Source organism: Aquila chrysaetos, chromosome 18 (assembly GCF_900496995.4).
Source record: "Aquila chrysaetos chrysaetos chromosome 18, bAquChr1.4, whole genome shotgun sequence".
Taxonomy (NCBI): Eukaryota; Metazoa; Chordata; class Aves; order Accipitriformes; family Accipitridae; genus Aquila; species Aquila chrysaetos.
Window position 1 is genome coordinate 22,518,283 of NC_044021.1, and position 26,129 is coordinate 22,544,411.

General features: G+C 39.1%; 1 protein-coding gene across 3 annotated transcripts in view; it reads left to right on the plus strand.

The window, feature by feature from the left end:
- The window catches only part of CDKAL1 (CDK5 regulatory subunit associated protein 1 like 1), a 424,899-nt gene that overhangs the window by 146,801 nt on the left and 251,969 nt on the right, over nt 1–26,129 (plus strand). For all 3 annotated transcript variants that reach the window (XM_030041838.1, XM_030041837.2, XM_041118316.1), the window contains exon 8: nt 9,611–9,731. In XM_030041838.1, the coding sequence (XP_029897698.1) occupies nt 9,611–9,731 (121 nt within the window). The remainder of the gene's footprint in view (nt 1–9,610; nt 9,732–26,129) is intronic.

Sequence of the window (26,129 nt, forward strand, 5' to 3'; positions counted from 1 at the left end):
GCCAATTAAAAATAGAGTAGGGTGGTGAGAAACAAAGAGAAAACTAAAACTACCTTCATCCCCGCCCCCCCCCGCCCCTTCTTCCCAGGCTCAGCTTCACTCTTTCATCCCAGACTCCTCTACCTCCTCGCCCCGAGTGGGGCAGGAGGACGGGGAGCAGGGGTTGTGGTCAGCCCATCACAGCTCCTCTCTGCCGCTCTTGCCTCCCCACGCTGCTCCCCTACTCCAGCCTGGGGCCACCCCCCCGGGCTGCAGTCCTCCGAGGACCTCTCCACCATGGGGCCTCTCCACGGGCTGCAGTCCTTCAGGAACAGGCTGCTCCGGCGCGGGTCCCCCGGGGGCTACGTGCAGGTACTGCCAGAAGCCCTGCTCCTGCGTGGGCTCTCGGTGGGCTGCAGCTTCCTCGGGGTGTATCCGCTCGCTCTGGCGTGGTCCTCCACAGGCCGCAGGGGGATGACCTGCTTCACCCTGGTCTTCTCCAGGGGCTGCAGGGGAATCTCTGCTGGGGTTGCTGGACCACCTTCTCCCCTTCCTCCTTCTCTCACTTCGGTGCTCACAGGGCGGTTTCTCACACTTTTTTCCTCACTGCCGGGCAGCGTTTTGCCCTTTTTTACCCAGGTTTTCCCCGAGGCGCCCACCGGGGCTGCGGGGCTCAGCCGTGCCCCGCGGTGGGGCTGCTGGAGCTGGCGGAACGGGCCGCGTTCGGCACGACGCAGCTCTCCTCACAGCGCCCGCCCTGCAGCCCCTCACCACGGACACCCCGTGAACACTGCTATGTCCGTAACGGTATTTCTAGGTAGTAAAATTGCCTTTTAGACTGAGATTATTGAATAGTAAAGGTACTGCCGGTGAAAATGATGCAAGGGGCTATCTGTATTTGACAGGCTAAAAAAAAGTGGTGGTGGGGGGGTGAAATCAGGTTTTCAATAGGCGATATACAGAACTACAGCTTGTCAGTAACTTGGTGAAATGACCGTGGTTAAAAGATTCGGCATAACCCGTTTGTATTAATGGCTGAGGTTAACAGTATAATGTGGTATATGTCACCCCCTGCCCCTTTCTTGTGCCCCCGGATTGGAAATTTTGGCGCTGTTCCTGTTTAAACAAAAATAATTACAGATTTTTGTTGTCATCTAAGAAAATGGCTTTGTGTGGAAAGAGTGTCATTATCGAAACAGTAGCAGTTTTTTTCCTTCTGTTAATTTGAGAACTACTTTGACAAAAAGCATTGACTTATGAAGGACCTGACTCGAAGGTATCCCACCTTACAGTTTTTAAATGAAGGGGTTGTCATTCAGCCGAACACTTCAGTGAGAGCACCGGGTTGCATTTTGATTGCCCGTTTCTGACTGCTTCGGGGAATTGTGATGTACTGAAGGCATGAGTTCAAAATAGTAATACAATTATCTGAGCCAGTATCAATTCTGTGAGTTTAGCTTTGTAGACTGTAATGTAAAGAAAACAGTAGAGCATGATGAGGAATATATGGTAATTATGGAGAATCTAATTATGCAAAGCCATATTTTAATTGCTTTTGTAAAACATCAGTAATTGTGTGGCTCAACTTAATCTCGTCTGCTGGGACAAGAGATTTCCATTGCCATCAATTGGTTTCTGTTCTTACACCAAAGTTTATTGCCATTTTTGCTGTGCCTGTTCAAATACTTTTGGGCATGCGGTGACTATTAGGGGTGTGTGAGATGATCCAGGATTTTAAGTAGGTTTTGTAATTATTTTTCTCAGTGCAGTTATTTCATTGATTTGGTTTAGAATTATTTCATTGATTTGGTTTAGAACTACTTCATTGATTTGGTTTAGAAAACTGTTAGGAATGACTATCCCTGTTATGACTGTCATTGTTACAACTTTATTTTGTAAGTAGTTCACAGAAACTGAACGGGAGATAAATAGTGCTGCAGAAGAAGAAAACAAGCAATGGGGGGGAAACAGATTGAAAATCTTAGTAGCAAAATTGTGATTGTAAATTATCCTGTGATGTGCATGGAAAAGATGCCTTTTCTTCCAGACCCATATTGTGCACTTTTCCACACCTTCAGTGAATGACTATCTTACAGGATCCCTGTTTTTCTGTCCTATTCACATCAGTTAGACCCATCATGGCTGGTAAATGCAAAGAGCACCTTGTTAAACCAGTGCAATTTAGTTATCCATAGGAAGAGTACAAATAGATAACAAAGCAGTAGAGATGAAAGTAAAAGCTTGCTTTTGCATACAGTGATAGGTTCAGCTCAGCGTTTCACACTAAGGCAAAGTTTGTTCTGTTTAACCTGCACACCCCAAAACATTAGGCAAGTTATTTGTACTGCTGCAGCTGGCTCTGACAATCCACCCTTCGGCATTTCTCTTCCTTGGAACATAACCCGTTTCATCTGATTCAAAATTTCTTTTCCTTGAAAGTTTCTATCCCAAATCTCCTGAGATTTTTGAGCAGCATCCTTGAGCCTAATCAAACACATTTCTTCAGAGAGATGATGACAGAGGGTCAGGGGAACTCCTCCTGTAGTGGATGCTTAGTATTGTCCTTCTGAGCTGTCAAACTGTAGCCAGCATTTAGACTTCATAGCAGATTTAACGTTTAGTCACTTTTTCAGAAAGACAATAACATCACATGATCTCAAAATAAGTAGGGTGAAGCTATTGAATACTGAAGAAAAAAAAAAGTGCCTTAATAGGGCATTTCCATGTACTTTTGTTGTGAGAGTAAAGTGCTGTGGATATGTAAAAAATGTTCTTGAATATGTATATTCTTAATTTAACTCTATGAAATTTATATATGAACACTAATTCCTTGTCAATAGTTGTCTCCTTTTCTGTTTTACTTGTTGCACCCTACTCTTTATAGCGCTTACAGATATTGTTATGATTGAATGACACATTGGAGAAATACCAAGAGTAAAGAAGTATTTTGTGTTTAATGAAGAGAAAATGATGTATGAATTTTAGCAATCCAGGCCACCTGCAGAGCTTTTTTTCTGAAGTTTGTGAACTGCCTCACTATATTTAATACCTTGGTTTTGAAATTACAGAAAATGAATTTTAAAAAACCCCTGTCCTCGCATGTGACGCTCACATTCTGGAGTCTTCTGAAACAGAATTATTGTTGGATGCTATTTCCAAGTGCAAGGCTTAGGAGGTGTATATATTTTAAGCTAGTAACATACGTGCTGTATGCTTAGTAATACCTGCACGTTTCTCTGAAGCTTTTTTGAGTTGGTATAGGGTGGAAGGCAATGTTTTTATAAAAGAGTTCTGAATTGCGGAGGCTGGGTCACGTGTACCACCTGCTATCAGCAACCTGGTGGTGTTGGAAACACAGGGAAAGATCAGTAATTCTGCCAGCATTAGTCTGAGTTATTCTTTGTCTCATACTGGACCCAGTTCCTGCGTACACCAGTTGAAGGAGTTTGACTGTTACACAGCATTCCCACCTTCACTGAGCTAGAGGAGGAATAATTTGTATTAGTTGCTTGGCCGGGAGCTGGGCACGTATCTTCCAGTTGGGTTTGGCTTCTCTTTGCTCCCTGTATCTACTTGAGCCAGGAAATCCCACAGATGACACCCAGGGCTGCCTTCACTACGTAGCTAATGTGCTGCTGGCCACCTGGGGTTGGTTTGGGTGGGAGCATTCACGCAGCAAAGTCCTACGCTGATTAGTATCCTTGTTGTTTCTGCACTTGTGTGTGTCTGGCAGCATGTGATTGCTCTGGGGAGCTTGGGGATTCCTTTGCAATCAGTCATGTCTGCTGTGGGACAGCTTGTTTGTGCTGCAGGGCAGGGAGAAAAGATCTTGAAGGTCTTTTCCAACCTAAATGATTCTATGGGAGAGGAGCTTAGGGTCTGCCCTTGCTACACGTGGGCTGCTTCCATCAGAGGTGGACGAGGCCTCGGGCTCGGAGCCTGCCTGTCCGCTGCGAGCTCACCAAGTTTGGGTTTAAAGCATCTCCAGACTGAAGAGGCTTGGACTCCGATCTGAGTAACAGTCCAGGTTAGCTGTAGAGTGTGTTAGGCAATTTGTGTTGCATCCTTCTATTTCAGATGCTATTTTTTCTGTTAGTCCTGCCAGAAGATCCAAAATAACTTGTTTAGAAGGTTGTTTTTACCCAGTAGTTAGAGAGTTAGAAGAACATAACTGGAAATAAATCCAATATTAAAGTTTTGTAATAGCTCCTGATCTGCCTCTTCTGCCTTTACACATATTTTTTGTTTGATCTTCTTAGGCTCTCTTTGCTCTTTAATATGTTCTTGACTTTTTTTGTTAACTTTCATTTAAGTTTTCTAATTCTTTTCACCTTTTATATTTACATGATGCTCCTTTCAGTCTTTATCACTGCTTTTGGTTCTTTACACTTCTTCCTTTTGTTTTTCTTTGGAGAAATTTACTACTTTGTTGTCCCTTCATATGGCTTTGCCTTCCTTAGCTACGCTGCTCCCATGTGCCATTTTTTCCAGTGTTAGCCTTAAGGAAAGGAAGCTCTGTTTTCATTAAGAAGTGAATAATGGTGGAAGGAAATGTGTGCAAGACTGCATGAAATGGTGTTTAATCCTTTTCCCTGAAGATGCTGGAGAAGATCAGACAGGTTGGTGAGAGACAGCTGGGAAGTATAGAACAGTACCTTGGCAGCCTTGTTGAAAAAAAGTGTCTTTCAGGAAATGGTGAATAACCTCTAAGTATAATGATGTAACTGGGAAAGGGAAAGAATGGGTAACAGAACAAGCTGAAAACAATAGGAATTGTTGCTGCCAAGGCTGGGGTTTCCTGCATCTTTGAGGATTTTCTTTAAACTCATGTTTTTGAGCTGCTTGAGATATCTGCACGGAACTTTGAAGCTAACAGCTAAGAAACACTGCTCTGTGTCTGGCTGGGGGTTGTGTTTCAGCAGCACCCTGTGTAGCTCCAGCGGGGTGTGCAGGGGTGGGGAGGGACCCTCGGTGGGTGCCCTCTCCCATCGTTCAAGCAGATAGTATTTCTCAGCAGCTACTGAAGGATGCCAGCCTATGGACTGAGTGAAGCTGACTGTTTTTTTAAATACAGTAGGTCTATTAATAGCTGATAGATATTCGCAACACTGATAGGCGGTTGTTAGTTAACTTAAGATGACTAAGCCAGGCCACTTCCCCCTCGCTTATCTTTGTATCAAACTAGCAAAATACCAGTCCAATTTGAATGTTTGCTCTAATATCATTAACATGCTTCTGTGGGTCTGGGTCCCGGGGGTCTGACAATAGCCTGAGGTTCACAGCACTTTAATGTTGTTTGTAATCTTATGGCAAAGAAATTCCATTACCTGTTCCCTTCGTATATTTGTATTTCAAGATCATACATTCTCTATCCCAGTCCTGAAGCACATATATCTATGATTAAAGGTATATGTACATGCCATTAATATTATGTCCCTTTTTTGTATCCTTTTTAACAAGTGAAAATAAATGCCTTGAAAATATTTTCATTCTGCACACTGGTTTATCAAACTGACACATTTAAAAGCCCTTTTTTAAACTAGCAATCGGATTTAATATCCTGATTAATTTATTCCAACCTCATCCTCTCTGCGCACAATGCCTTGTAACATGAATTGCATCTACTGACTTGTATGTAAAGATGAGTTTGATTTTTAAACAGTCAGTTCTGAAAACTAGAGAGCTCTGATACATTTTAATTTGTTTCTAGCTTGATTTCGTTTACACTCGCTGTGAGTGATTCTGCTCCATAAGCTTCCTCACTGGACTTGGTTAGTACTACTGTTGTGTTGTCATCTGCATTAATTATCCATTAATTAGTGAAAAACTGCTCTGAAGCATGACCTAAACTGCTAATTAACCTTTTCAGTTTTTTTAATAGAATTTTATCTGCTGGTAGACTATGTGGAAGTAGAAAAGTTATCTTTATGGCAGGAGAGGTTTATAGGACTAGAATGTTTAGGCTCTCAAATATAACCCAACTAGATCTGTTTGTCATTAAGCTGTGTTTCAAAGCTTGCAACTTCCAGTGAGCCATCAAAAAAGGAGTGGGTTTTGTTTGGTATCTGAGATGGAGCACTCATCGTTATGGAAGTGGAAGTGTGATTAACTCTGTTTTCAAAAACGTTGTACCAAACTTAAAAAAAGAAATGAAACAAAACAAACAAAAAAGGATTGCTTTTAAGTTTAGGACCCCTGTTTTGGTTAGTTAAGTTGTTATCCAACCTGTAAAGTCAGAGAGAAGGTAACTTAATCAGACAAAATGCTTGAGAAGTAAAACTTGATTGCAAGGTTTTGCCCCATTCTAAGCTTTGAAAGGAGGTCATAAACGAGATTTAAAATTACTGCTTTTTCTGTTATGCTTGATGTTGGTTTGGGCTTAATAATGCTGGTTAGACAGTTTAAAAAAAACAAATGTTGCTTAGCTTTTTCCTTATTGAAGATGACAAAATATTTATTTTTAAGTTTTCTTGAAATAAGCATGGGGAAAAAAAGATCTACAGCATGTGAAAAAGTATGATTCAGTGTTTATCAAGTTACATTTTATTAATAGCAACAATGCTGTAAACAGATGCTTTAGTGATTACTTAAAATGAAACAAAATAGTCCTTGTATGGAGTAGGGGAAAAAGGATTTAAGGTCATGAATACTGTAACTGAGGGTTTTTTCTTTTTAAAAAAAAAAAAAAAAATTAAGCGTGCCTGCAGCACAGATCACTGTAGTTGGATATGCATGTACTGCTTGCTTTCTGGAAGCATTGAACTATCTGCTAAAACTCATCTTCCAGTACTGCTTTTTTTTTATCCTCTGGTGTCTAGAGTGAAAAGTGCAGGGTTGTTATCATTTTCGAGTGCCACACAGGTTTTGCAAGCCTCATTAATTTGAATGTTAGTGTCATTCAGTAGGAATATGGGAAAAACTGTGGCCATCTTTCATGTGAAAATAAGCTGCCATATTTGATTGCCAGGCCACAGATTTTCTGAGCTCCGGCACAGGGTCGGGGTGGGTGTCAGCATTCAGTGGGTCACGTGGGAGGTGGTCACAGGGCTGGGGCTTCTTTCCTGAATTAAGAAGGTTTCTGAAGGTAAGAGAGGCTAGGTCTTAGGCTCTCTGTGCGTTATATTCTATGTGCAAGTGTCCTAAGTTTGGGTGGTTTTTTTTTTCCTAACGTATATGCTAACCTGCCTGGCATCTGAAAGACAAAGATCTGTAAGAAGGTAGAAGTAGTACTTTCGGTTAACAAGATTTTCTAGACTACCATAATGTGGTGTGGTTCCCCCCCCCCCCCCCCCCCCCGCCCTGTTTTCTTAAGAAAACATGGATTACAAAGTTGCCTCCTGCACAGGTCTGCCATTATTTCTGTTTTCCTCCCTCCTTACTAGTTTTTAGTCCTTTGACAAATTTCAAACAGATTTGTGCCAAGTTTTCTAGTCTAAAGGATACTCTTTTTCCAGAAGTTCCATGAAAAAGTTTGCCTCTTTGATTAATGCTCCCAGTATGAGAAAGGGAGAGCATGAGCTAAATTCTTACCAGAGCAGTAATTCACATGGCTATTCGTTTTGAGGGTGCGCACTCAGGGGAGATGAAGCTTCATTGATTCTGTGCTCTGAGATATTACTTGTTGGGGGAGCAGCTTATGTGGTTTGTTGATTTTGTTTTGTTTTTTAAACTTCAGAATGGAGGTTTGACCCCAATTCTAAATGTATGAATTTTAAATTTTGGGTAGCTTGTTGTTATGTTGTTAAGCCTGATTGTTTAAGAATACTGTGAATTGTTCCACTGTATTTTCAGCCATAAATCTAAATACAGTTTTAATATGGTAATGCTATTGAATATTTTAAAAATTGATAAATCTGTTTATTCCAAATAAACCACAGTATTAGGAAATACAAAAAGGAATGTTCTCTGCTTGTATTTTACTTTTTATGCCTACCATAATGCAATCACTTCTGTTACACACATAAATAAAATGGTGCCATGCTTGCGGCTTCTTAATGAAGCATTAGATTGGAAAATAACTGATTGTATTATGAGACAAAGATATTGCTGTTATTGTCATGAAAAGGTAGAAGTGAATAATTTAGCAAATGTTAATAGCACAAGGACCATATTACTAAATTAACAGCAGGATGTAATGAAAATTTTGTCAAATGCAACTGCAAAAATAATGCCTTTTATTTCCTGTTGACGTCATGATGTCTCCTTTTAGTATTAACCATTATGATATCAGGCCAGTCCTGCTCACTTCTTCATTAGATCACATTTTTGATCAAGAATTTTTATGTATCTTTAAAAAACCCAAGAAAGATGGTATGCCAGAAGTAGTTGTTTATTTCTGGGCTGTTATTGCCATATCAGAAATAAATTCAGAGTATGAATACCACATTATTCAAAAATTAGTTAATGACTCCTCAAAACAGGTAGTGGAGAAAGAGTTTTATCTGACGGATGAATTGGTTTTGTAAACAGCTGTTGGTAGTGTAAGTTAGGAGATTCGGTTGAACATGGTTTTTAATTGATCTGAATTGGTTACCTGCTTTGCTGTGCTGGATGTAGCTCAGCTAGTAATTCATAGTTTCATGCTTTCCTTTCGCCCCGCTCCCTTTTTAGGTTAAGATTTTTTTTTTTTTTCTTTTCTGAAATATTTGACAGATGGCAGCTGTAGTTTCATGTACTATCAAAAGAGTTTTCCAACTTCAACATTGGATACATGCTTTCTCTCTTTCCTCTACTCCAAGTAGTGGTTACTTTCCAGCTCTTTTCAGGTATCTAGAATTAGCTTTCCCTTGCTTTCTCTTATCTGCCTATTCTAGGCTTTGTGGAATAAATGATACAAGTCTTATGTTTATAACTTGGGCACATTTTACACCAGCTGTTGCAATAATGTACACTTAATTGTTTTTATTCTTCATTGTTAGATCTTGCTTCTGAATATTAGTGAACACTGTCGCTTGTGCTCTTTAAATATAGGACTTGACATGGGATGACTGTACTGTTGTAGGCAGTTGGTGACAGTACTTGTAGTTTACTCTCTGAATACTACTGGCTTCAGGAAAGGAATTGTGAGGCAATTTTCTGACCTGCAGTCTCCTTGGTGTGGGAGGAATATGCGTAAATCTTGGTAGTCAGCTTAGCCATGAACATGTTATCAGGATATGCTTCACAGCACTTCCCTCAGACTTACTCAGTCAAGTAACTTTGACTGAAATGTGCTGGTTCTCCATAAAATAAGCTAAAAAATATTTAGTTTTTTATTACCTACTAATTTAGGTTTGAATGAAATTTTGGGGAAAAATATTTTAATCCTGCCATGCAACTTATTTAAATATTGCTATGTTGTTATTTGCTTGAGAATCTGAAAATGAAACTGCTTAGATCATTTTAATTGAATAAACCAGAAAATACAAGTGTGAAAAGGTAATTGGATGAAATAATTTGTTCTTTTAACATGATTTATTTTACCTGTCAGTGTCTCTTTTTAAATGCTTCAGCTGGTGGGAATACATTATTACACCTCGTTCTCATTTTCAGTCTTTGAAGTATAAACACTACTTCTGAAGAAGAGCAAATCAAAACAAATATGATGGGACTTGTGCTTTGTATTGACTGCATTTTTGTGCTTCATTTGAAGGTCATTCTGTGAGACTGCTGGGTCAGAAAAAGGATAATGGAAAACGTTTGGGGGGAGCACGACTGGATTTGCCAAAGATTAGGAAGAATCCACTGATAGAAATAATTTCCATCAATACAGGGTAAGAATGTTCCAGATTTATAAAACATTCAGTACTGCTGAGGAATTCAATTTATCTCTTTCTGTAGGCCTGGTGTATTACTCCTAAGTTACATAGCAGGGGGCTGGATGACCACTTTTATATAGTAAAAGATTTTAAATGGCATTGTCTCTGGAAAATAAATCCCTGTTTATTTGGGTACAAGACTTCTGCTGCTCTAAGGCTCCCTACAATCATGCAGTCCTCTTTGTAAGTTCATCTAACTCTTTCGCAAAATAAAAAGTCCTAAGAAAATTGGAGAATTAAAAAGCATTTAGAGTTTTTTTCGTGTGCTCTTTTGATTTCTACGAAGGCAGTTCTGGAATATCATTAGTAACTTGTTAAGATCTCTAAACACCTGATTGTCAGCCCAGATGTATTAATGGCTAAATTACATGTAGTTATTTGCTTCTTGCCCCTCTAATATGTTTGTAAAGAGTTATCATGCTTGTATTTCAGCCTTTTCTTTGTTTGAATAAGCTACCCTCTGTCTATCAAGCAACTCTGAATGCTCATTTCTCCATAAGGCTATAAGCGTTTTTCTGTTCTGTATTTCTGCTTTGAAGAAATCTATTTTAATATTCCTTCCCTTGATGCTTTCCTTTTCTCAACTCCACTTGGTCATCTCCTATTTGGTCAGTTTCCTAAAAAAACCAAACCAAACCAAACGAAAAAAAAAAACACACAAGTCCTCTTCTGATTTTCCCATCTTCTCCAAATTATGTAGTAATTTCCCAGGTGGCAAAATGCAAAATGCATTGCTCTAGGCATCCCAGGTAGGTGTGAACTTACTGCCTAGAGGAAAAAAAATGTGGTAGCTCTTAGCTGTCTTTGGTTTGAGTTTAGTCTAGTACTTTCATAAGCTTTTCATAAAAGAGTTTTGCTACTATCCTCTTTCTCTCTTACTTCCTTGTTTTTAAGTAACCTTGCCTTCAAAATTTGCTGTAAAACCTAGTGTGGTATTTAGGTCAGAATACCAGTTCAAGGCTTAGTGTGGTTACTTTTTCTTCCTCTGACTTATGGTAAACATATAGGTGATATTTTGTCATATTGCTGAATTATAATACCTTTTTAAACTGCAGTTTCATGCATTGATTTTTTTTTTTTTTTTTTTTTTTGGAAGTCTGGATATGAGCTCTTCTGGTGCAGTTACTTGAAGTGATCTAAATTTTTTTCCTTATTGTCTTTACTGTCGACATCTTGTTTGTGCCCATGTGATTGAATTCCTTTTCATGATTAAAAATAAGAAAGCATTCTTTTGTGTTTGGTTGTGTCTCAGATAGTATAAATTTTTCTTTTCCATTAATATTTGTCAGAATCTAATCTTATAATATCTTTCTAGTTGTAAATGTTGTCAAGGATGTAAACTAATAGAGCCATGGTCTTGTTTACATGTCTTTTGTTTTGTAGTAGTGCGTTTAAGATGGTAAAATGTATTGCTATTTCTAACACCAAGTTATTGCTAGCCTAATCACAGAGGTTAATACAAGAAGGGTACTATAGGGTATATACACTTGATATTAGGTGGCTGATGAGAGTATCAACCCTTTGAAAAAAAATTTTTTTAATATATTTTGAATATATGTGTTTTCATACTGGATTTAAAAAAAAATTATTTCCCAAGTTGATCGAACTGCAGACAATTAACATCTCCCTAAGATGTTACCTTTGGAAAACCTTTTATTTAGAACCTGATAGTTTACAAACACTACTTTGCTTAGTAGTTATTGATGTTCTCAGGTCAATAGAATATGTATTTTATACCATAGGGTAATCTAAAAAATACTAGAAACCACAAAAATATATTTATTTCATGGAGAATAATGTCAAATATGACTTGATAAGACCAGAGTATTCTGAAAACCTCAAACAAACAAGTCAGTTGTATAAGACACCTAAATTAACTAATGTCTCATTCCATGTTACATCAAGTGTTCAAGGAATCCTGTCTCTCTTGAAATACAGGTTATTGTGTTTTCCTGTCCTTCTTTTCCCCTTCCCCCTCCCCAGTCTCTCCACTTGTGCATTGCAGGTGACTTTTTTTCATTACTACTCTGGGTTTGAAAATTAAATTGTAGCTTTAGAAAGGCAGCAGTGCTCAGCAGTTTCTGAAAATATAAAAATATAATCAGTGAAAAACAAGACACAGTACGTGTTACTGTGACTTGGCTGTTCATTTTATCAGCTTTGCCTTAGTAGTCTGGCTATGGCAATTTTTAGTAGCCACACCACATTTGATCTGAGCTGTTTTCTCTGTGTAAAGACTGGAGAAAACTTTGAAGATTAGTTTTTGGTACAGTGCATTTTACTGAGAGGTGAGTTTGGATCAGACTAGGAGGTCTTAAAATAGTAAGAAATACATTCAAAATAGTGATTTCCTCTTTGGAAATACATTTGTCTGATGCTGTTGAGCAACAGTGTCCGGGAGTAGCACGAGCAGAGCTGTTCCGTGAGGGAGGACAAGAAGGGACCCGAGGGTGCCACCAGCACAGGCAGTGCCCGCACCAACGGGACACCCGGTGCCACGGGGCCTCAGCACGGTGGGCAAAGCTGGGGCCTGGTAGTAGGACCCATCAGCAGTCCCAGAAGTGGCAAATAATCAACCAGGGCCTGGGTCTGTCCGGGGGCTCCGGTCAGGATCAAAAGGAAATGGGCTGGAGACAGGACGGTGGAGAAGGCTGCGCACGATGCAGGTCTGAGGTCCACCCAGGGCCTGATGGTGCCCGCAGGGCTGTGACGGCTGGTGGTGTATTACCGTTTACACGTGGGGTCTTAATGAACTCTTGGCCCTTTCTGTAATTCTGGGGGGGAAGTAAAGGCTTGTTGGAGCATGTGTATCGCAAAGCACTGCAGTCTTTGATGGCTCACACTAACGCCTTTCCCTTTCCAGTAGTACCAATACCTTTACATATGTGGTCACCCGCCAGCTGGAGCTATTCTTCTGAGAATTCAGTAAGACCAGTTTATTTTTGAGAGTCTTCAAACATGCTGATTGTTAAGAAGTCTCTCGTTCTCGTACAACTGTGTTTGAGAATGGGGGTGCAATTGAAATGCAACACTGTAGAATAAGTTTTGTTTCTTAACTCAAGACGGTGTCAAATTCTCTTCAGTAATTTTGAGTTGAGGCTTCTTGATATTGATTCCTTCTTCTCTCAAACATGGAGGGGAAAAAATTTCCTGTCCTGAAGGGTTCTGCCCTTGTGTAACTGTGAACTTTTTCCTTCCTTGCCCATGCACGAATGCATGCCTGCGTATGCACGTGTTCCTCCGTGTTTGTTTTCCCCAGACTGCTGCTGTATATGAGTCTCCTCAGCTGTTCCTTTGCATGAATCAAGTCAGTCCTATCAAGGGACAAACATATTGCGTCTCCACTACCGTATGCAGTCTGTAATAATAATAATAATTTAAAACAAACCAAAATGAAACCCCATTAGGTACGGAATATCTGAAGATAAGTGCTGCTTTTGTCTGTGGTGAGCCAGCTCAGAGTTTTCAATTAGTGGCATATCTGTCCCTAAAAAAGTGTTGCGGTGCCCTTAGAGGGACCTGGATCTTGTTCAATGTTTGGTGCTTTTTCGGAAGTAATGGACAGGTTTTTTTCTACTGTTAATTTTGATTGCTCTGAGGTTTGCTGTTTTCTCATTTAGAAATCCAAGGTATCTTTATCTGTTTAATTTACTATGGCAGTTAGTGGTTTCTGTCAACAGACCGTGACTCTAGAGGAAACCTTCCGTTCCAGGAGCAACATGTTTCCGAGTTTCCAAGTATGTTTGCAGAGCCTATGGTAAGTACCAGAATGGGGGCACAAGAGACTTATCAGACTTCTCTGACACACAAAGATACGTTAGTGAATCTTAATTTTTCCATGTGCCAAATACATAAGGAATTCTTGCCATCCCAGTATCCCGTACAAGCTGTAGATTGACCTTTGTAATTTTCCCCTAAGGAGTAAGTGACCCTTTTTCCCTGTGTTGTTTGCTTTCTCTGTTATCACTTAGAAAACATTTTTCAATATTTTTCAAATCAATTATTCAATTTTTTTCTAGGCAGTTGATAAAAATCAGTGATTCCAGCAGAGCTTGGATAGGTCTTTTAGTATCTAGTACGTTCTGCAGTGATGTTAGTGGATCTGAACCTGGAAACAGTGATTTGTTCCTATCCTCCAAAATCATTTTCTGCTTTGAATTAAGGGCATTTGGTTCAATCTCTTTCACTTTTATTTATGTCCTAAGCATGTATTGTACAGGTCATCTTACTGGAACAAGCAAGGTAATAATAGTAGAATAGCATGTTAAATGCTGTTTGGAGAAAAGGCATAAAGTTGTTCACTAATCTCCTAATATGATTATTTCATCTGTTAGTTTGAAGTAGGAAAGAGAACTGTTCTCAAATCCATTTTGCATTACAGCTTCATTTTGGTCTAGGGAAAAATCTTTTATCCTTGTGATCTAATCTTCATTAGTGCTAGTTTCGTAACCTATGTAGCCACTTAGACGGCTCTCTTTAATGGGATCAAGACTTTGTCTTTCACCTTTTAAGTAATTCTGTATCCTGAACTCTACACTTTGTAGCTTGGACTATTACTTACTGACATGTCTGTGTTGTTGGCATGGCCTGAGCTCCCTTATATTCAAGCTGGTACCACTCACAGACATTTCAAATACGATTTCATTTGTGCTTCGCCTGGATGCCTTGGGAAGCAGGAGAGGAGTGTAGAATATGAGCCCACAGTAGAATTTACTGTTGGGTGGGTCTGCATGTAGGTTCACTGAAGTGCTTTCTGTACTGTTTCTGAAGTTTCTGCCTCTCTTTTTCCTTCTGGAGCAGGCAAGTTATTGTACTGCTGATGTGGCTGACTAGAGAAGAATAAACATGCGTTATACAGGGGATTCAGAACCAAAGGGAACATGGCAGTGTGCATGCATGCATTAGACCTGATTAAGATCTTGAGAGCTAAGATCTGCTGCAACTCATGTTAAATTTGCCGTATGAACATACCCAAAGGGCCAAGTCTCTGTCCAAGTTTTTCTGTTGTTCTCCCTCATCTGAAGACACTGCATGAATCCCATATAGTTCCATTATCTTGTTACTTTTACAGATTCTCCTATTAAGCTACTCAGAGGACAGGGAGATGTTTAAGATTCAGCCCAGCAAACTGAGCATCTGTATTTGAGTGTAGTTCTGAGGGAGTACAGAACCACAGTCGTACTGAGAGGACTGAGTAATTCAGTAGAAGCACTGTCCCCTTCTCAATCTGCGCATCTGTGTCTGTTTTCTTTTGGGAGAGGGGCTTTTAAAAGCATTATTAAAAGGAAAAGTAAATTAAAATTACCTATCCAACCAAGCCTGATAGATTATTCCTGTAGTGCTAGAACATCTTACAGAAGATCAGCATGTTACTCTATCTCAGAAAGATTTTCAGATCTACTTCTGAGTCTTAAATACTAATTAAGGCATAACACTTCAAACTTAGTACTCTCAATGTTGAAGAAATGCAAACTTTTTTCTCTTAGTCCTTGCTAGCAAACTTTCTGTTGAGATTGAACATACATAGTAGTGCTTAGGACTTTCTTTAGAAGTCCTCAATGCTTCTTGCTAATTCTGTAGGGTTTTTTTAAGGCCATGCTTTGAAGTTCTGTAGAGGTGGTCATTGAGAATGTTTCTAAGCTGCTGATGGATCTGAATCTAGCAGAAGGATTAAAAAAAAAAAAAAAGTAGTTCTATATACAGTGCTTGATTTGTTTTACGAATCAAGTAAGCAAAAATTCATCATAAAAAAATAAGCTGTAGAGTTACTATTGTCGGTTCTAATGTTCCCAGGCAGGAATATTTCCCTGGTTATGAACTGTGAAAGGTCAAAATTCTATTCTTTCATCATTTTTTGTTGTAAGCAGCTTTTGCAGTTTTATGGTGAACTGGGGAGTAGGAAGATTGAATTTTCTCCAAGAGTTGCATTTTAATTTTATGTGAGGTCACATAATAGTCTTCCTATATATTGTATTTCAGCATTTGTTTAGGATCAAGAATATAAAATACCCTGGAGTTGTATGTCCATGAAAGTGTAGGTAATTAGTTTGTTGTTTTGTTTATTTTTTTTTAAATTGTGCCAAAAAAAAGAGAACAAACTTAAATGCTTTCAACTCCATAATTTTTTTTTTAATGTGGATATCTGAAATATTTGATTTAGTTAACTTTTGTCACATTCTAAAACTTAGCAGCACTAGATGGTTTTCCCCTTTACTTACTTTTGGTGGTTAATAACTAGGTACCTGTAAGGTGTTAGGTTACAAAAAAAATGTAAAATAACGCTGGTAAGAGGTCTGGAAAGTCTTTGGTGGTATGCATGGATTCATTTTGCTATAGGTGGTCTTCATTGAATCAGCACATATTTCAGGCCGCTTTCAGTATTAAAAGCAGATCATATTCCACCTCTTTGATTGCTGCAGTTGGTTGAGATGTCTCGTGAACAAGAAATATCAGTGGCTTTCGCCATATGGCAGTATGTAAGGAGGCAGCGGCATCATCTCAGAAATGAGGGTTTACAAACAGAAAGACCAGGAAGAGAAGCACGTGGCTCTATTTGCCTCCTCTGATGGAGGGATAATTATTGCTTTGGAATCATTTGATAGCAGTACACTGGCAGATGTGGAGTCCAGTCAGAAGAGTATTTATTCCTTTGCCAACTTAAGATACTCCAGTGGAAGATATTGCGGTCCTTGGGAGCACTTGAGGATGCTACTATAGTTTTTATCAGTGAAATATGCATCTAGTTATTAATCTGACAGTACTGCAGTGAGTCAAGTGTTAACCAGGCTGAGGTGCAGAAGCAGCGGCCCAGGGGCACGTGGCGTAGGGCTGAACCGTGTTGAACACAGGGTTGGGAGACTGGTCTGATAAAGTTTAGGGTCTGTCTTGTTTTGGTTTTGTTTTACCTGGTTGGCTCTTGTCCAGCTATATCACCGAGATGCTGAATGGCTACGGTGGCTTGGGCTTGCAGTGCTGATCCTGCAATATCCTGCTCCTGCTGTACCATTTCAGAGTGTCTTTTCTCCAGAAGTCAGGTCTGCTCTTCCCCTCATGTTACAATACTACTTTCCACTTTCATATGAGACCCGTGTACCACAGAGTGACTGCAGGCCCGCGCTATTATTTGGCACTGGGGAGCTCCCTGTGAGAAAAGGAGATTTAGTCATAAACAAGGTGGATGTGGATTATAAAGCAGCAAGCACTCTGGTGATTAACTGCATATTTACCATGGTCTAGCCTGCCTGAAGAGTGACTTAAAATGGATATTTAGCAAGTATAGAGATCAACTAGGATGCACTACAATTATTCTAATTATGGTAGCAAACTGCTATTTGGTAAGGCCATAAAAAGAGGCCCTAATTGTGACTCTTAAATCCCTGAGCTCTTGCAGTGGCCTGTGTTGCCTGTCCAGATTTTTGGCTAATTGAACTGGCTGAGCTGGATTTCTGCCTTTTTGTGGCATTCAGCAAACATCATCTATACCTGTGGTTCCGCCTTTGAAAACACTTTGTGCATTCACATAATCTCTGACTCCTTTATAACTGGGATGAGTTTTCTGGAGGCGCTGCCTTGCAACCATATCAAAATATCTTTCATTGCTCAGGAAAGGATGTTGTGGCTTAAGTCTGAGAGCTTGTGAAGCCTTTCCCCTCCTGTGCTGAAATTAGTGGGCTATTTCAGTAATAATCTCATCAGTTCAGCAGAACCACCACTATTTCTGTGGCTTTCTGTGTTTACTGATGTGAACTCAAATCTCTTCCCTAGTGCAATGTTATCTCTAGATAAAAATACAGAGATGGAAAAAGGAAATCTTTCTGGTAAGTGAAAAATTGGATTGCCTACTGTTTGACGGTGATAGACTTGGTTTTTTTGGCAACTGCTTATATACTTTTGTCTATCCAACTATGCCACAATGTTTTCAACATTTCCATCTTCTAAAATATTGCTGTCCCTATCTTGAATGAATAGTGAGTATAAATTACAAATATATTCATATTTTGTAAAAATCTGACTGAATGTGTACAAGGTAATTTCCATGTCTTCAATTTATTTGATTTAGTTTGTTCATTAATAACATACAGATTTTCTATATTTTAATGTTTAACTTTTCAAGATACTCATGTAAGTGACACTGCAGTTGAAGGATTTTGATTTTAGAATAGGAGATCAATACATGTTTTGATTTGCATTCAATATTATGCTTGCAGAGGCAAAATAGTATTTCTTCTGATTATAATAATATAGTTATTATATAATTACATATTATATTACCACATATTGTATTTCCTTTTACTTGAATTCAAGATAAATGCTTAGAGTGAACTCCGCAGGAAATATGAAGTGATACAATTACTTTAGCCCTGCCTTAGCTTATAATATTTAAATAGACAGGCTTTGTAACTATTTAGCTCAAACATCTATGACATGCCAGAGCCTATCATGTCAGTTACCCTCAGAAAACAGAGAAGGTAGAAAGTCTAGAAAGATAGTGTATGTGTTTTTGAAAGGAAACCTCTGCATTAGGCTTTTTTGTTTAAATTTTAATCAATATTTGCATGTATATCTGTTTAGATTCTAGCTATACTATATACTAAGCATGTATTTCATTCAACCTTGCATGTACCAGATATCAATCTGTTCTGCTTTTGCACACTTCACATAATAATTTACATAATAAAGATGATAGATGGCACAGTTGTGTGTATCTATATGGAAGGCATTTTAATTTTAATCATAAAATCTGAAAGGCTAGTATTCCAAAGCTTGCAGAAACCACACTGCTGTAACAGAGGGAAAAGGAAAAACAATTGTTTATAACAGTTTTAACAGTCTACTTTTTTTGCCTAAGGTCTCTTTCCGCTGCAACTTACTGTAACTCACATCCAAGGTCATTATTTCCTAATTAGATATTTAAATAGCATATTGATGACACTCTCTGAAAGATTGCCTTTTTTCAGTTATCACTAATTTCTTGCAATTAAAATAATTCATATTTGAAGAATGGAATATAAAATTATTTATAACAGTCTGCTACAAAATCTCTAGGTGCTACATGGTAACAATTTCACTGAGAACATGGAAAAAATGTTATTATTTGTCATAAAGAGTCAATACAGTGGTGTGGCTTACATTCTCATCTTACCAACTGTTGTGCTTGTAGTCACTTCTGTTCTCTGTGTGTCTGTCTTGTTCTGTGTCCCCATTGCTAAGAATGTGCCTGCTCACCTATGCTTCCTCATGCAGAATAAGTGAGAAGTATTGCATTTTAGTGGTTAGTTTTCATGAGCAGCTTATGTAGAAAGGTAATTTAAGCAAGCAGAAAATAAAGTACATGGATTGGAGCCAGGAAAGAACTGTTTCCTCCCTCCTAAGCAGCTTGATTTCTGTCTTCCCCCAAACCTCAAAGCTTGCTACAGCTGATTCTATAGTGTAGACTTGTATTTCCTTCAATGCCAAAAAACCCCAGCCAGTAGTGTCAATTAATGGGAATTGCTCATTGAAATCAACAGTTGAGGGCAGGAGGGGTTACCCCTTTGGCTATATTGGTGGAGGCGGCTATGGTCCTCTTCATTCCACAGTAGTGTTAGGCCTGGTCAACTTTTTTGGACTATCTGGAGTTTAGTATGATAAATTCCCTTCTGCTGCTGGGAAGGTGGAAGCTGTTGATGTCTTCCATTTCTCTTACTGTTGCACGTGGTAGTTCTGCCATCTGTATTATACAAGACTGCTTTGAGTAGTGAATATGATATAGATGTTTTGCAGATTCTTCTGGAGTGAAGTCTGCTACTGTGCTAGCCTGAAAGGAAGAGGACCTTGAATTCAGGATGATCCCTCACAAAAAGAAAGGTTGTTTATACACAAAAACTTCATTACATGCCTGTATTCAGTATATAATTTGGGTAAAAACTTTTCACTAAGTATTTGCCTGAAAGAAGGTATTTTCTTCTCTTATGCTTTATGACTGTTGTCTTTCAGCTTTGTACTTGTCTTTATGATTTCTGCCACTGTTACTCTCTTTACGATACCGCTTTTCTCATTTTTAGTCTGCACTGCTTGAACTCACTTCTTTGAACTTCTATCCTATCCGTGGGATTTTAAGTACAGAACTTGTGAAACCCTTTAGCTACAACATCTGAATTTCTCTGATGTCATGCTGTCTTAATTCAATGACAAAGTAATATTGAACTGGCTTCTTTACTTTCCCTATAGGGATTAGAGCATGATCCCTGCCAAGAGTAATTTTGAGAGAAAAAAACTTTAAAAGTTCAAAGGGTCTTTAAACAACTTTTTCACTAGTACATCAAACACCTGCAGTTGTGACATCATTTGTGGTATGACTTGAAGACTAGTATTCATTTGTTGGATTGTATTTTTCATTGCTGTTGTTAAAAGCTGTTTGAATGGATCTAGGACAAGCATGTTTTTAATGAACAGCATACGTTTTGTCCCATTCCAAGAGATGTTCAGCCAATCCTTCATTAAGTTTACTGACATACGACGCCTAAGAATTATTCCACTAAGTAATTGTTTCTTTGGCATTATTCTGCTATTCAAAATGACATACAATGGCAATTCCATATTATCTGCTAGTACTGCCAACTGTACTGTAACACATATTTTTCATTCCCCTGTTCTTACGATGATGGATTTTGCTCCTGTTTCTTCAATGGTGCAGTTTGATGACATGTCAAAGTAAATAGGCATCTAATCTGCATCATCCACTTGGCTCCTTACTTAGTCCTCTTGTATGCTGTTGACATGCAGTGAGGTTTTTCATTGGAGTCAGAAGGTACATGTTGGTAAAGTTCTTTGCCACAGGCAAAAATCATTATGACACATTGTTTGTACACACCAAGCATTACTGGCCTTGAATTCTTGCTGTGCAATGTTTTGTGTTCATGCTATTTCTTGGGCTCTCAGTTTGAGAAATGAGAAATGCTGTTTTAATACACATAAATTCTAAAACTATTTTTTCTGGGTCATGAGAGCTTCCTCTTTTGAGTCTGCTGAATGACTTCTGCATTGAGTTAGAAGAAAATAGTTTGTTTTGATTGTTCCCATTTTTGCACATTTGCTTCCCTTAGGTTATTTCCTCCCAGCCTCACAAATCTTAACTTTTTCTGCACATAGTGCCATCATTGGTTTAAAATTTGCATCAAACCTTCTCCTTATACATCTTGATACATTTCCTTTTGCTCTTCTACATCTCATCTTCAGAAAATTTGCTATTTCACAGTTCACTTAGAAGATTAGGAGGACTCATAAAAGTTGCCAGAAATCACTACGCAATTCTCTAAACTCCAGTATACCACACCACTTGCAAGTCAGTGAGAAAAACAGCAGTAATCACATGCTCCAACTGCGTCATCTTATTAAAACTTTGGGCAGCTTCAGGCATGTTTGTGCTCCTTCGTCACTAGGTGGCTTCCCACACTGCACAGTTCTGTCACTCTGTTAACCCAAGAGGAAGATCACCAGAATTTAACACAATCCCCAATTTTCAAGTTAAACTAGATGGGGAAAAGGTGGGGGGGGAAATAAGCTTGATTTCATTTTATGTAACTATGATATTTAGTTCCCTGCAGTTTCAGCTTATTCCTTTCGATGCTACATTCCTGATTATTTTGAAGATTGATGCAGAAAATGAGACAGCTTTGACATACTGGAACCTGATTACAGGTTAGCACACAATATTGTAAGGCCACTTCCTGCCTGCCTTTTTGGCAGATGCTTACATACAGAAGTGGTTTTGGATCACACAACAAGCTACATGTTCTAGTCTTTTTGAATGAAGAGAGATCATTTTGAAGTTGTTTGCAGTTTCATATATCCGTAATTCTGACATCAATATGCTTTCTGAGGTTGGAGATAAATTCCTCCTTGTTGAGAAGAGCATTCATTTGCGTCCCTTTTCTTAACACCCACATACGTATTTCCTAAGGGAAATCTGGACAGAATCCTGAGAAACATTTTATTCATTTCTCAGATTACAGTAAATACTGAGAAATAACCTCATGTGTCATAATTGATATTGTGTTGCCTTTAGTCCCAGCTTTTCACATAAAAAACCCCCAAACTAGAAAAACAAGACAATCGCTAGAGAAGTCATTGTTTTGAAAAAATACTATCTTGCTGAATGTTAGTGTGAGAAAAGTCTGTGCTTTTACATATTCATAATTCTGAGGGTTTTAATGACCTATTTTAAAATGTTATACAACTTAAGTGTTTAAGGCTAAGTGCCCATGTCTTTACTGCTCATCAGCAGAATCGGATAACTTTTAGTTGCCTAATAACAATAACCTCTTTTGCTAGTGTTGGTATGACTTCTTAAATGCGACTAAAAATGAGAACGACTTGTCAAAGGGTCTGATTGAAATGTCTCTTGTGTCCTTTTTGGTTAAGGTGGAATTTTTTTTGGAGACCTGACAGGGAAATGTGTTAAGGGCTGTATAAAAAGAAGAATCAGAATTGGGAAACATCCTGTCCTTGAATTTGTTCTTAGACTTGACCTAGAGATAATTTTAATGGAAAAAATAGTTTTCCCTGAATAAGATGGGGGGACCCCAAAAATTTATATTTTGCATTATCTATCAAAGTACGAGGCATGTTTTTGTGGTATTCTCATTGACTTGTGTGAATTTATAAGATTTGAAAAGTAGGGAGGAGTAGGGCATTTTAACTGTGATCATCAGTATGTGGCACAAGAGCAAAATCACTGAAGTAAAGGTACTTTAAAAAAAACCCAAGCAAAAAATAACTGAAAAGTTGAATATTAAGATTGTCCTTGGCGGACAAGGTGGCACAAAATCCATTGTAACATATTCCAAGATTATTAATATTACTTCAGGTGTTTTGTATGTGATAGTATCTTTCTTTATATGGCTTCTTTATGTGGGGAAGAAAAAACTTGAAACTTAACACTCTTTAATTCTGATATTTATGCTGAAGCTCAAATAAGCTGTGAGTTTTTAACCTGTTAGCTTACAAGGTCCTTATTTTTAAGATAATTTACATGATCTCTGTTATAATTGCACTGTGTATTCCTTTATCTGTTTGTATAGCAAATTGTGGTGGGTTGACCCTGACTGGATGCCAGGTGTCCACCAAAGCCGCTCTATCACTCCTCCCTCCTCAGCTGGACAGGGGAGAGGAAATACAACAAAAGGCTCATGGGTTGAGATAAGGACAGGAAGAGATTTCTCAACCAAATACCATCACGGGCAAAACAGACTTGACTTGGGGAGAATTAACTTAATTTATTACCAATCTAATAATAGTAGGGTAATGAGAAATAAAACCAAATCTTAAAACACCTTCCCCCCACCCCTCCCTTCTTCCTGGGCACAACTTCACTCCTGAATTCTCTACTTCCTCACCCTCAGCGGTGCAGGGGGATGGGGAACGGCGGTTGGGGGTCAGTTCATCACATATTGTCTCTGCTGCTCCTTCCTCCTTGGGGAGGGACTCCTCACACTCTTCCCTTGCTCCAGCATGGAGTCTCTCCCACGGGAGACAGTTCTCCATGAACTTCTCCAATGTGGGTCCTTCCCATGGGCTGCAGTTCTTCACGAACTGCTCCAGTGTGAGTCCCTTCCATGGGCTGCAGTCCTTCAGGCACAGACTGCTCCAGCGTGGGTCCCCCGCAGGGTCACAAGTCCTGCCAGGAGCCTGCTCCAGTGTGGGCTCCTCTCTCCATGGGTCCACAGGTCCTGCCAGGAGCCTGCTCCAGCGTGGGCTTCCCACGGGGTCACAGCCTCCTTTGGGCACCCACTTGCTCCGGCGTGGGGTCCTCCCCAGGCTGCAGGTTAATATCTGCTCCACCGTGGACCTCCATGGACTGCGGGAGGACAACCTGCCTCACCATGGTCTTCCCCACGGGCTGCAGGGGAATCTCTGCTCCGGCTCCTGGAGCACCTCCTCCCCTCCTTCTGCACTGACCTGGGGGTCTGCAGGGCTGTTTCTCTGACATGTTCTCACTCCTCTCTCCGGCTGCAGTTTCTGTGCCCCAGCAACTTTTTTTTTCCCTTCTTAAATACATTATCCCAGAGGTGCTACCACTGTCGTCGATGGGCTCGGCCTTGGCTGGTGGTGGGTCCCTCTTGGAGCCAGCTGGCATTGGCTCTGTTGGACACAGGGGAAGCTTCTAGCAGCTTCTCACAAAAGCCACCCCTGTAGCCCCTCCACTACCAAAACCTGGCCACACAAACCCAATACACATACATTTTGAAATTTGGATGTTTGGGGTGAGTTGAAATTTTTCTCATTGAAAATTGAAAAATTTTGCGTTAATGTTATTGAAAAGTCTCACAATTCACATATATTTCAGCATTATTATTCTTGACTGTCATTCTTGAAATGTGATAGTTTTTTAAAAAATCAGGTTCCTAACTGTAAAAACAAGTTACACTGAATTGAGTAATAGTTTTATTTGTGCTTCAAATAGTTTAAAAAAAAAAAAAAAAAAAAGTAAAATGCTTAGAGCAGATTTCTGCGCTCCTCCTCCTTTTGCTTTTACTACAAGATGCATGCTAGAAGAGTTAGTATTTATACCAAGAATAAAAAAGTTTAAAAGAGGCACTTGAAGGCTCCCCAACCCCCAGTTGTGGAATTTAGGCAATAAAGTCTTAAATTTTTGTGGACACACAACTTTTTCTCCAGCAGGGTGGCTTAATAAAAAGCTGTTGAAATAGTTGCTTTAAATTTTCTTTTGACTAGTTGTTTTAGTTTTCCATTGTACCAAGACCAATCTTACCCAAGAAATGAAACGTATGTTCTACTAAGTATTTGCTAGTACAAATAAGATGGAACTCCTGAGTTTCTGGTCCCTTCAGGACCAACATATTTCTCCACAAGTTGCTGGTTTCGGAACTGAGGGTACTCAATAGATCCCCAAAAATGCTGTGGTGTTCCTGCACTCCTGTGCTGCAGAGTACCATGCAGTACTACTTCACTAAATGGGGAGAGGAGGAAAAAAAAAGTCATGACAAACAAAAGGTAATTCCTTCCTCTATCAACTGGATACCAATTGTGTGATGGCATGGAGAACCATGTCTGTTTGGGGTTTTTATCTAGAAGATGGTTTCTTTTCGAGTAGAAGAATACAAATACAGAAGTGAAGATTTGAGAAGTGCCTGGAGGCAGGTCCACCCTGACTGATTCACAGTTGTATTTGGGATTAAGTGAACTAGATTCATTCACTGACTAGAGAAGATCTTTCACGTGTTCCCTCTCTCTTTACAGAGATCACCCATTAGGTCCCTTTTTTGTGTTGTCATCCTTGTTTTTCTTAACTCCAGACACAATTGAGAGGAAGAAAAAAGAAGTTGTAAAATAAGATCTTGGATCCATATTTAGACTATAACAAAAAATAGTTGTATAACTTTTTTCAGCATGCTAGTACCTGCTATGTTCTGTTGAGGAGTGTGGAGTGGGGTTTGTACAAATGTTCTGTATTCCTTTCTGCTCTGATGCATAGTAGTAGTGTAAGATGCACAGAAAGCTTCAGTCAAATGAGCACTGAGTACTGTGTCTAGAAAATTAAGATCAGGTATTTCTCTGTATCCCTATGAATTGTGTCGATAGTCTATAACCCTCCTGAAAGTAAAAGCTGCCATCAGTTTCTCAGGTACTGTTCCTGAGGCAGGTATTTCATAAGTCTGATGGACTCCTGGCTCATCCTTACATAAAACATCTTTACAAACATGAAACATCTATATGAATTGAGCCTAAATATGACAGTTATAGTCAACAGTGTAGTATTAGCTCATGTATATTGGCATGTCAAGGAGGCAGGTCCTTAGACCTCCATTTAATCTGTTCTTTTTCCTTTGGCTTTATTTCCATCTTCAAGGACTCATCTTGTTGTCCTGTATAGCAAGAATATGAATCCAGATGAAATACCCCTGGCAGCATGTGCTTATTATGAAAAGTGGAACTGAGTGTGTGTGATTCCTGTTAATTTCCTTTCTTGCAGACACAACTGCAAGTCAGAAAGCTGGTGTTTTCCTGTTTGCATATCATTGCCAAGGAGTCAAGAAACCAGGCTGTCCTGTTGGTGGGACTGTGTCAGTGTAACTTAAAACAGGATTTATCCTTACAAATGGATTTTAGTTCTCTGACTTTTTTGAGGGAGAGAGAAATTTTCTTTGCTATTTGGTTTTGATTTCAGAAAAAAGAATGGTTACTCTTGCAGGGGTGGTGGTAAGAAGTGAAAATTCAATTTTTTCTTTTTTAACCTCTTTTGGTCATGATTAATTACAATGATTTATTACTCTTTTCAGAATTAACCGTTGGTTGCCCCTTTTTATGGAGATTTTCAGTTCATACATCAGGAATGGTTGGGGACCTCAAGTC